Raw genomic sequence first — 12,869 nt, forward strand, 5'->3', positions numbered from 1 at the left:
GACGGCTTAACATTACAGTTCCATACATACACTACGAGTTGCTAGTTCCTTAGTTGCAAACAATTACAGGACAGTAGAGGTTAACAAGACCACATAAAATTACATAAGGTGAAACAATTACAGTACGAAACACAATAGTGACAATAACAAATAGACACAAGCTAGACAGACATGCATAGGGGGTCCTACAGAAGGGGTGTCGGGGCAGCGCTATCCGTGATTGGGGTGAAAGAGTGGTGAGCTGCTATTGGTTGGGCACTCCATGCCCTGGACTGGTGGGGGTCCCATTGAAAAGAAAATTATCTCTTTTTTTGGTCTGTAGGGACAACACTATACAACCTGTTCAAACGACATCTAATTCTTCACACTCCTCAAAAGCTCCCAACAAAACCATCACAAAGGGGGCTATTTACATGCCTTGTCCCCCAGAAAAGTGGCAGACAAGGCATAGTAGCTGCTCCCCAGTGTTTCTGCTTATCACAGGATTTAAAGGAAACATGTCACCAGATTTTATCCCACAACCCAAGCAGAACCTCCCAGGTAGGGATGAAATAGTATTTCTCAAATTCCTTCTTTTATATTAAAAATACCTACAAAAATCACCACCAAAACCAAATGCAAATATGTAGAATAAAGTCATTTTTTTGCTTCAGATGACTCACTTTTAGAGAATGGAAGGAGAGCGTCACTTCACTTGCCCTTATCAGGGGCTCTGTAGTACTAGTACCTACCTGCTTGTATCTCCAGTTCTGTAGAACCACAAGACTGGTGCGATTTGAAAGTTAAGATCCTCATCTTAATTGCCAAATACCAAAAGCATTGTGCAGGTGATTCTCTCCATCCAAACTTTAAAAGTGACAATTTGCAGCTCATTTTCACATGACTGATTTTACATAAAAGAAGGACTGCTAGAAAGGACATGTCATACCTTACCTGAAGGGGCTGCTCATGAAATTGGGGTAAAATCTGGTGACAAGTTCCTTTTTAAGCCTCTGAATGTACATTGTTTAATAAATAATAATTCCTTTATATAGCGCACACATATTACACAGCGCTGCACAGAGTTTGCCAAATCAGTCCCTGTCCCTAATCAACCTAATCAACCTATCAGTATGTTTTTGGAGTGTGGGAGGAAACCGGAGGACCCGGAGGAAACCCACACAAACACGAGAACATACAGACTGTAAGCAGATGTTGACCCTGGGACCAGTTCCCCAGCGCTGCAAGGCTGTAATGCTAACCACTAAGCCTTCAATTCACTATATGCTATGTGGCACGAAGCTAACTTTACAACAGTAGTAGATTGTTACGGATGGATGGACGTTATGGATTTTTTTTCTTTTCATAAAAGTCAGTGACTTCTTCAATCAATTTTATACATGACTGCAGTACCTGAAATTACCACTAGATGTCTCTGTGTGCTGCAAAATATGGAAGAGACCACAAGCTGTTCTATTCCTTGGATCAAGTGTAAAGAAATTGATGTTTTACACTAAATAATATCACAAAAACTGTTTTACCTTTAAAATTGCAAAAGGGCCAAATTCAACTTAAATTATAAGCGGTTGTCCATGATTGATTGATACACGTTTTAGCATTGTAAAAATAAGAAAAGACTAATAGTCACCTTGCTCCCTACCTCCGGTGGGTATCTATGTCTGATATTGTCCAAGCACTGCTGACACTGAAATACTGTGCAGGAACAGCCCCACCCCCAAACACACACAAACAATTGGTAACGCCTACTTGTCAATTTGCTCATAAAATTCTAGTTTGAATAAGAAAGGATCAGGACACATTTTGGTAATATGAAACAATGCTTTACACATGTCATAGTTTCATAGTCTATACGGCTGAAAAAAGACACTTGTCCATCAAGTTCAACCAAGGACGGGAAGGGATTGGATGAGGAAGGGCGGTGGGGGAAATAATTCTATATAACATAACCAGCAATGTTATTTAGGTGTAAAAAGGCATCTAGACCCTTCTTGAAGCTCTCTGCTGTCCCTGCTGTGACCAGCGCCTGAGGCAGGCTATTCCACACAAAAAGCCCTGTCGCCTCTAGTGATTAAACCTTGATTTCTCCAGACGGAGACAGTGCCCCCTCGTCTTTTGATGTCTAATCACTAGGTCAGAGGTCATCGCTCCTATATAAACCTCCTTTGCCACAGTGTGAAGAATATATGTCATTATTTGTTTCTGTTGTGACCAACTTGTGCTCTTTACTTGTCATTTTTCAGGATTCCTACAGAAAACAGGTTGTCATAGATGGAGAGACGTGTTTGCTGGACATCTTGGACACGGCAGGTCAAGAGGAATACAGTGCAATGCGGGACCAGTACATGAGGACAGGAGAAGGATTTTTATGTGTATTTGCCATTAACAACACAAAGTCTTTTGAGGATATTCACCAGTACAGGTGTGTGACCAAAACCTTGTGTTATTTTCGGTTCCAACTTAAAGGACTTCTACCACCAGGATGAATGATGGTATGCAAATGAGCCTAAGGGGCCCCAGACTTCATTAACACCTATGTAGCCTGGAGCCCCCCCCCCCCCCCATAGCATCCTTTATCCTGGTGGTAGATGCCCTTGTTCTCATTCATTAAAATTTTTGCAGATCTTGGATAGATGATCAATATATCAGATGGATGGGGTCTGTCATCTATATTTAATGGGGTTGGCCACTTTTCAATAAATCTCTTTGATTAGACAGGTATGTGTATGTAACTTTGCCTCCTTTGAAAGCTTCAGCCTTTTCCCTGTTCTCACTACACTGCCCTCTGCGTATATACACAATGCTCTAGGCCAGTGATGGCCAACCTATGACACGCGTGTCAGCACTGACACACATAGCCATTTTCAGTGACACACGGCTGCTGGAGAAAAATTGCTGTAGTGCAGTTGTCTGTTGTCTGGGGCCGGTCGGGCGGTCGGTTGGCGATGTGGTCTGCAGCGAGCGGCTGCATCTCAGTCAGAGAGATCGCAGCTGCTGCTCCTGTCCTGCTCTGCGGAGGCCGCCCAATGACGCCAGAGTGGACCGTGGAGACAGAGCAGCCCCAGCTCGCAAAGACGCAACCTATGCTGTGCCTGCGTGGGAACATCTACACAGTAGATGAAGCGGCCTGAAGAGGAGTAACGGAGGCTCGTGGTGTTGTTGGAGCCTGTGCCAGTTAGGTAAGTTAATTTATTGAGTTGAGCTCTGCCGGGCTGGGCTGTGATGTACACTGCTTTGGGGGGCACTTCTCAGGACACAAATGTCCTTAAAACTAGCTGTTGCTGGACTGCCACAGGTTCACCATCACTGGAATAATTCCCCCTCCCCCTCACTTATCTTAGTTCATGGCACCCCACACAAGTTAAATAACAGCAAGACCAACAAAAGAAACCAACTGACAGATTAACAAAGAAGTCACTAAGCAGGTAAGTTAAATAACTATACATATTTGTTATTTAAACTCTAAATATCACAAAATTAGGTTTTTTTTTCTCAAGGTGACACACCACCCGAGTTATGCTCGGTTTTGTTGGCGAATTTTGACACACCAAGCTCAAAAGGTTGCCCATCACTGCTCTAGGCTGTCCTTATGGCCACTGTGTCTCTCTTCTAACAATCTGTACACATTTATGGAGACTGGAAGAGGGGAGGGAGCACATCCTCCTAATCAGCAGATCTCCAAGATGTAAAGAAAGAAGCACAGAGGGTCTGCACACAGTACAAAAGTGAGTAACAGGACTGCTGAATCACTTGATGAACCTTCAAGAATTATCTACAAGGCAGTAAAGGCACATGGGAAACTTATGTAAAAAAGTGGCCAACCCCTTTAAGCAGGAAATTACTTCCACGTCCCATAATGCGACAAGTATATGTAGATGTAATGTGACATTTGAGTATTGTGGCCCATTCAAACAGCTAACCGGCAGGGATGTAAGGTGTCCGACCCCTGCCATTCTTATACTAGGGACCACTCTTGGAGATAACAAATCAATATCATGAATTGAGATCCAAGCAGTTATCTCTCTTTTCAATGTCTGTCCTCACTGACAGACACAGGAAGAGGGGAGGGGGAGCAAGATGAGTCCTAACTTTCCTGTTACAGCTCCTCCTATTCCGCAGAGCTCACACACGTAGCAGGACTGCTGAATGACTTGATGAACATTCTGGGATTATTATTAAGGCAGTAAAGACACATGGGCAACTTATGTAAAAGGGCGGCCAACCCCTTTAAGTTTTAAAATATTTCATTACTTTACTTGAACTTTATTATCATCTCCAACAGGAGGCAGAAGAGTTTTGATTGGCATAGCTCATAGGAGATACTAAGGACTGAAGTCTCTAGCATCATGGTTGTGGTCTCTCATGAACGGCATATGATGAGATAGACGCTGTTGGGGTACATTCACACGAACGTGTGGCTATGGAAGGGCGGGCACACGTGCTGGATAGGCAGGGGGATGCTTACCCCTCCCCTCTCCATAGAACAATGCAGGGAGGCGCCGTAACATGGTGTCTTATCACAAACTTCAATAAGTCCCAGGGTTTGCTTTGTGTATATGAAAGTTATTTTTATTTTTGTAGGTTTTATTTGGTTGTATTTTATGTCATGCGCTGGTGAATGTTTTCTTAGCTATTGCAGAGAATACACTGTATCTGCTGTATCTGCTCTGTACTCCGGCTTCACATCTTTAGTCACAGTAACAAATCCCAAATGACACGCAAATCTGGAAAAATTATTTATTGATAATTTTTTGTTTTCAGGGAACAAATAAAACGGGTAAAGGATTCTGATGATGTTCCTATGGTGTTGGTGGGGAATAAATGTGACCTCCCTGCCAGAACTGTGGAGACCCGACAAGCTCAGGACCTGGCCAGAAGTTACGGCATTCCTTACATTGAAACCTCTGCCAAAACCAGGCAGGTAAGTAGCCGCTGTGCTTGGCTTTAAAGGAAATCTACCACTTGCAGGATCTATGAGTTAGTGTCACTGGTTTATCGTACTTGATTTTTGATGGCAGATTTCCATAAATAACAATGACATTTAAAGGGATTGGCCGCTTAACCTTATGTTTTTGTAATGTGCAAGCATAGGGGGTAGGATATAAAGTAATTCACCAGTAAATATATACTGGCTGCCCCAGTGCTTCTCTTCACCCTAATTATACACTGCTCCAGCCTTGTCCTACCCAGCATAAGTTAAGAATAGTCATCACTCTGTTGTCCCTGAAAGGCAGATGTAATCAATCGCTGCATTATCCCCCAGCAGCTGTGTATGAATCATCCACCTCAGGTTGATTAGTCCTATCTGGACAATTCTAGCAGTTCCTGTGTAGGTGGAAGTAATATGTTTATGTACGGCATCCAGTTTTCCCAAGGTTCTGAATTCTATAATTGTTTTTTGAGCAAAACAACTGGAATGAGGGATTAAACAAGATATGTTTCTGCCTCAGAGTAGCTACAGAGTAGGTTCACAATGCATGAAAACGAATGATAGATTTCTTTAGGTGCACATCTCGTAATATCCCAGGTCAAGTGATGTCACACAGGAGCATGGCTCGTTATTTCTCACACCTGATAACTCTCTATATAATGAGCCGTGCACCTGTGTGACATCAAATGACCCGGGATATTACGAGCCGTACACCTGTGTGACATTACATGACCAGGTATACAACGAACAGTCCACATTTGTGACATCCGATGACCAGGGACAGGGGTGTATCCACTGGAAGTAAACAATGAAGCTTTCCATAGAAGGACAGCAAGCAGATATCTCGAAAACCATGAGGAATTAATACAGAAAGTATATTGGAAAATTATATAACTTTCATCACGCAAACAAACTCAATTATATGCTGAAAGTGGACAACCCCTTTAATGACTCCCTTTTTTTAACCCACTGTTATTGAATCTCAATGATCGTGCTGAAATGTCTGTTAACTTGTGTCTGTGTGGTACAGTGTTTAGCCTTCTGGCTGGTGCCGGATTGTAAGCGGTCATGTGCCTTTTTGTCTCCTGTATCTCTCAGGGGGTAGAAGACGCCTTTTACACGTTAGTGAGGGAGATCCGACAGCATAAGTTACGGAAGCTTAATCCTCCGGATGAGAGCGAAAAGGGATGTCTGAACTGCAAATGTGTTGTGTCCTGACCATGGTAAGAAAGTCTCAGGTGTTGTTGTTCTTTAACACGACAGTGTGGCTAATCTACACGGTGCAATTAAGTTTTAAAATTTAAAAGGGTTTTCGTGGAATCTGTAATACCCCTTAGAAGCCAGGGCAGGGGAACAACAAGAAAAAAGCACGCTCTGGCTCCCTGCTCCCACGTTGCTCCGCTACTTCCAATTTTAGGCCCTCTGGCTGAAAATACGAGGGGGTCACAAGACCATTTTGCCCGGGTGCAGTGCTGAAAAATGGGAGCACCGGAAGACATGGGGGCAGGGTAAGTTTTTTATGTTCCAACCCCTGCCTTTTATTTAAAGGGGTTTACCTACGAACACAAGCTAGGCCCTATCCACAGGATAGGGCCTAACTTGAAGATCAGAGGGGGTCTTGATGATGAGACCCTCAGATCACCAAAATTATCAGGGTAATGGAGTATGGAGAATGACGGCCGCGCATGACCATTCTGCTCCATTTAATCTCTATGGAGCTGACGGAAATTGCCGAGCGCTGTATCTCCGTCAGCTCCATAGAGATTAATGCAGCAGAACGATCATGTGCGTCCGTCTGCTCCATTGGTGGATGGAGCGACAAGGGGTACACCTGAGGTATGTGGGACCCAATCGGACCCCTTGTTTTCATGATCTGTGGGGGAGTCTCATCACTGAGATAGGGCCTAACTTGTGTTCGTGAGAAAACCCCTTTAAATGGGTTTTCCACAAAGATGTCCTTTGATGTAGTAGATCCATGTGGCCACAAGAGGGAGGTATATTACTGTTTTTGTCAGTGAACAAACCTGAACCAGATGTGCTATATACTGCAGCAGTACAATGAAGGACACCCGGATCATGCTCTTTTAGGGTAGAACATTTAGCACTACTAGTTTGGTAACCTTCTCTCTATATTGATATATTATATTTTTAGAATTATACATGATATATATATATATATATATATATATATATATATATATATATATATTTTCTATTCCTCTCCCATTAGAATCGCAGGTCACAGCCTGACCTGAATGTGTTTCCCTGTTCTGCTCCTCCGGCCAAGTGCCAGATACCCAGGTGGAAAAGTATTAGAAGAGAAAGTAAGACATCAAGACTTCCATGGAGACGTCCGTAAAGACTCCAACCTGATGAACCTGAGTATTATATTTCCATATCCAGGAATGTATTGTCTTCTGGATGTGCTGAGTGTATACCACAGGTAGTATTAATGCGAACAAAAGGGTTAATGACGTGACTGTTGTTGGCAGCTCAATGGATCTACTCCAATTTGATCATTATTCATATTGAAATCCGTATCATTACTTCAAGGCAAATCTGGATCTTTGGATGAGCAACCTCTATGTAATGCCCATTGCCCCCGAAAGGAGCCATAGATACTAACATGTCATGGCACTGACTACAACCGCCGATGTTTTCTGACCCATCTGCTTCAGTACCTCATGGTCATCATGTATTCCAACGCCGAGAAGTAAAAAAGTATACAATATGATGTCTGACATGTTAGTAGATGCTTGGGCTCCACCGCTGTGAACTACAAGTGATCCCCCTCCATCATGTCCTTGAGAAATAAAAGTGATTTATGGTAATTGTATTTCCTTTTGCCCTTTTTATTGCTTTACTTAATTTTCATCAATGCCTTGTCCTTTGTTGACTGCACACATCACAGGTAGGTGTGTATCAGGTTAACCGTCCTAACTGTCCAACCATTTCACAGATATAAGGTCCTCCGAACCCTTTCAAATGCCCCATATAAGTTCCTGCCAGATGTCGGACCTGATGGACTGCCTTCAGACGACCATATGATGGACGTATAGACGGTCGCAAATTTGCCTGCCTGTCTCTATTCTCGTTCGTGAGGAACAGTCATTGCCACTTCTGCTTCGGTCCGGTCGTGTCCATGCAGTAAAGTCATTGGCAGTTAGATGACCATTCACACTGTGCATTATCCTCCCAAGCTAACTGCTACTAACATTGCTCCATTGACACAACCGGAGCAGAAGTGGCAGTGACTGACCCTCTTGAAGAATCATTATTTCCCATGAAGACCACTTTCTGAAATATACTCAGGATAACCAAATAACACATTAAGTATGTAATTGTGTGTAATATGCATCTCGTGGATCTCATGATCTCTCATCTGTCGTATCTCTCTTTCTATGTGTCATATACTAGTACAATATTCAGAAGGTAAATGAAAGTGTATATAAACCTTGTACCCTGATAATCTAAGCACTTTGTCAGCACACAGCATCTCACAACACAAGAAGGATCATAATGGGGCAGATTTATAAAGTGTCTGAAAGCCAGAATATTTCCAGTTGCCCATGGCAACCAATCACTGCTCAGCTTTCATTTCACCAGTGCTCATGAATATTTTAAAGGGGAGCTGTGATTGGTTGCCATGGGAAACTGGAAATATTCTGACTTTCAGACACTTGATAAATCTGCCCCAATATGTTTGCTTAGAGAGTCCCCACCCACACCTTGGAATCTTACACTGACCATCACTGTGATAGGAGCTAAAACATCAATAAAACTGAGTATAATTGTAACGTAAGGGGTTAATAATGATCTTTATTGTGTTTAACATCACTAGGGGTTTGAAATTTCAGAATTTTCTTTCATGGGCAAACCCCTTTAAGCACACACTGGCAGGTATAGGGAGTTCTCCTCACCCAGCCTAGCAGCAACTGGGCTGCGCTCGCTCAAGCATCGCTCTGGCGGGAACCAGCAGCCGCATCAGTCAGCGCATGAATAACGATAACGCTCTCACTTCATACCACCTACGTTTCCGGTATTAATTCAATTAGGGAGGCTTTATTCCTCATTGCTTAGCAGCAGAATAACAAGTTATTGTACTTTTAAAAGTGTTGGTCCTACATAAATTGCACACATTTTCTTGTATTTAGTTATACATATAGGGGGTTATTTATCATTAGGCAGCGAGCGAGGATGCGTAGCTCCTCTTAGCTGCTCGCTGAAGCTATCTGGTAGGAGGATCAAGGAGGCCACTGGGGCATGGAGTAGCTGCGCCGTGTAGCCTCAGCTCAGGCTACTCCAAGCCCCTGTAGCCTCCTTGGTAAATAAGCGCATTACCACAATTAAAGATTTTAAAGATTAAAGGGGACTAAAGGGCTATCCTTACATACAGTGGAGGCACCTACCACCGTATCTACATTAATAGGTAAATCCGTGGTGGTAGCTTCCCTTTAATGAAGAGGTGGAAATCCTGTGAGACTTTTTGGCAGTGAAAAGTCTCAAAAACCCTTTTAGCCTTTTTTTGTTATGCCAAAAAAAGCCAGGAAAACCAATGATAAATAACCCCCATTGTATGGGTCTCACAGAATTGCATTTCAAAATATGTGGCGTTCATGGTTCTCTAAGCCAAAAAGGTTCCCGACCCCTGATATAGATTCTAAATAACCAAACTGCTACCAGGAAGCATTAAAAAAAAAAAAAAACTCTTCCAACCCTACATTTTCCCAAAAATAGCAGAAATTATTCTTCGCTCTGAGTAGATTATTAAATCAGTTCAGTTTATAAAATAATGACACATTTCTGTTATATTTCGAAATATAAAAAGCTGCGAGAGCAAAGGTTGGTATCTAACACAGGGTAGTCAACGGCGTCCATCCAACGTTTCCAAATGAAATGACAAAATAGAGGATGTTTGCAACCGTTGAGTTAGTCTTTTAAGCATATAAAATCACAAAAGCAGGAGTTACAAAATCTGAGAGGAAGGGGTTAATATTGAATCTAAGTGAATTATCATTATCAGTTTTATCCATTCAGGGTGCAAGAACTCTCGCCAAGCCACCCAACACTGAGGCCACGTTCACACATGGCAAAGGGCTCCTCCCGTGTTCACATGTTGAGGGAACATAACGCTAGATGCCATCGACACACAATTGGGCACGTTTACTTACCCGGTTCAGTCACGATCCCGCGGCACGTTGTCCGACGAGGATTTGGGATTCACTAAGGTTGTGCGCCTATATCCAGCAGGTGTCTCTGCCTCGCAGAGGTCCGCCGGAGTTCACCTTATTCTTCCTGGTGCATGTGAGTGCTTGATCTTGCAACACAATTCGTTTTTTAAATTGTGCGGTTTTTCCGAATCCGTCGGGTTGTCCAACGGCCACCCCCCTGATTTCTGTTGTGTGAAAGCCGGCGCCGATGCACCACAATCCGATCGTGTGCGCCAAAAACTTAAATATTCAGAAACCCGACAAAAGTGCGGCGTTCGGACCCTTAGTAAATGAGACCCAATGTTACCTCAATATGCGATCCCAGGGGAGTGTTTGCACTGCATTTTAAAACGCAAAGTAAATGCCAGGTGTGAATGCTGTCTCAAGATCCACCTGCCATGTACCTCTGAAGCTGGAGCCTCCATTGGGTTTATCATCCAGGCAACCTTCTAGCATGTCAGTCTTCTAGATGAGGAATCTAAGTGGGCTTTGCCTCTGATGGGGGCGTTTAGTTGCATATGGGCTTGTAGACAAGGGCTGGTCGAGCAGCGTAATATAGAGTAGCTTTAGTGTGTGATTGGGACTAGGTAGGAAAATTGGCCAGTGGGACTTTCCATAAAAGGGCCTAGTGGTCTACCGTAATTGGGTCTGCCCACATGCTCCTCCTCCTCCAATTCCCTGCATTTTTTTGTAACCTTTAGGCTACATTCACACTGCCGTATGGAGGACGTATATACGGCCGATATACGTCCTCCATAGACGGCAATGGGCGCACGGCGCCCTACGGGAGCACCTTAGCGCTCCGTACCCGGGAAAAAGATAGGACCTGTCCTATCTTTTCCTGTAATACGGCGCCATGCGCCATGTATCTCTATGGAGAGGGGCGGGGGTGAGCTGCGCTCACCTCCTCCTCCTCCTCTCCCCGTGCACTGCCGTTGCCCGCTACGGTACGGTACGGGCGCAACGGCAGTGTGAATGTAGCCTTAGTCTTTGTTCACATGCTCAGGTTTTGTATGCAATTTCTGATGTCCAAACTGGGAGTGGAGTGAAAAAAAGAGGAGGAGGGGCATCTCCATTAGATGTTTTCAATTGCCTGCGGTGGTGGCCAAGTCGTGGTACAAAATCGTGAGGCAGAATCGTGGTCGGGAACAGGGAGGAGGTCATGACAGGCAGCACGGAGTCAAAGTCAGGAACTAAACTTGTGTCACAATGGGAAATCACATGGGTCGCAGGGGCAACCGTGACACAGACCTGAGTGTCTTATTGTGTCTTACATCCAGCTCATGACTCTGATCTGTCTCATCTCTTTTTCTATGTGCCAGATACTAGTAGACTATTAAGAAGCTAAATAAACTTGAAGCCTGATAATCTAAGCACATTGTCAGCACACAGCATCTCGTAGCATTAGAGGCATCATAATGTGTCTGCTTAGAGAGTCCCAGCCCACACTCTGGAATTTTACTCTTTTTATTGTAGTCAGTGAAAAATTCCAAAGTAATGGGTCAAAAATTATCCTTGTTGTGTAAACATGGGGGACTAAAATTTGAGAACTTTCTTTCATTGGCAAACCCCTTTAGTGATTCATGTAGGTGAGCAGCTGTGAATAACCGCGTGAAGGCACTGACTCTGTGACAATGCACATCTCGTGTTATAGAATCCCAGACCCTGGAACAGGTGTCCCTGTATATGCCATCAGACAGCTGGCATCATGTATGTCCTTACCACCTGGCTTCTATCTGGGCGCCTTTGTCTCTTGGTAATGACCTATTTCTAGAGATGAGCGAACACTAAAATGCTCGGGTACTCGTTATTCGAGACGAACTTTTCCCGATGCTCGAGTGCTCGTCTCGAATAACGAACCCCATTGAAGTCAATGGGAGACTCGAGCATTTTTCAAGGGGACCAAGGCTCTGCACAGGGAAGCTTGGCCAAACACCTGGGAACCTCAGAAAAGGATGGAAACACCACGGAAATGGACAGGAAACAGCAGGGGCAGCATGCATGGATGCCTCTGAGGCTGCTTAATCGCACCATTATGCCAAAATTATGGGCAACAGCATGGCCATGACAGAGTGACAGAATGAAGCTAGATAGCATCTAAAACATGCAATAATTGACCCTGACACTATAGGGGACGGCATGCAGAGGCAGCGGCAGCAGCGGCAGGCTAGAGAGTGGCATGGCGACATACCCTAAATGGACTCAGGCTTCAAACCAATGGGTGGCAGAGAGGAACCAAAGGAGGTGAGCAAGAAGCGCTCAAATAATATCGCTACATGATAAAAGTTTGCCAGTATATTTTGTGGATTACACAGCAGGGTGGCGACAAAGTTAACATGGAAGCCATGAAAACAACCCCAAATTCTGCCTGACACAGCTCGTTTGATAAGGGGACCATGTATGCTTACAGTTCATGCCAGTCGCTGCACTTGCTGCCAGTCTCCTTTCGAATAGTTTAAAATAATAATAACCCTCATCCATAAAGCTCTGTATAATGCTGCACCCCCCTACCTCTCCTCTCTTATCTCAGTCTATCGCCCAACCCGTGCTCTTAGATCCGCCAGTGATCTTAGATTAACCTCTACCCTAGTGCGGACCTCCCACTCGCGTCTCCAAGACTTCTCTAGAGCTGCACCAATTCTATGGAATGCTCTGCCCCGGACTATCAGACTAATACCTAACCTCCAAAGTTTCAAACGTGCTCTTAAAACCCATTTCTTTAGGCAAGCCTA

The 12,869-nt window shown here is 44.0% G+C and overlaps 2 protein-coding genes across 2 annotated transcripts in view; one reads left to right on the forward strand and one right to left on the reverse strand.

Annotated features, from left to right (window-relative positions):
- Positions 1 to 7,758, forward strand: part of HRAS (HRas proto-oncogene, GTPase) — a 34,342-nt gene extending 26,584 nt beyond the window's left edge. Inside the window, exons 4-7 of the mRNA XM_072118219.1 lie at positions 2,241 to 2,419; positions 4,759 to 4,918; positions 6,026 to 6,150; positions 7,158 to 7,758. Coding sequence (XP_071974320.1) covers positions 2,241 to 2,419; positions 4,759 to 4,918; positions 6,026 to 6,145 — 459 coding nt within the window. The 3' untranslated portion in view covers positions 6,146 to 6,150; positions 7,158 to 7,758. The remainder of the gene's footprint in view (positions 1 to 2,240; positions 2,420 to 4,758; positions 4,919 to 6,025; positions 6,151 to 7,157) is intronic.
- The window catches only part of LRRC56 (leucine rich repeat containing 56), a 125,921-nt gene that overhangs the window by 100,051 nt on the left and 13,001 nt on the right, over positions 1 to 12,869 (reverse strand). The gene's annotated exons all lie outside the window — the stretch shown is intronic.

This window comes from Engystomops pustulosus, chromosome 7 (assembly GCF_040894005.1).
Source record: "Engystomops pustulosus chromosome 7, aEngPut4.maternal, whole genome shotgun sequence".
Lineage (NCBI taxonomy): Eukaryota > Metazoa > Chordata > Amphibia > Anura > Leptodactylidae > Engystomops > Engystomops pustulosus.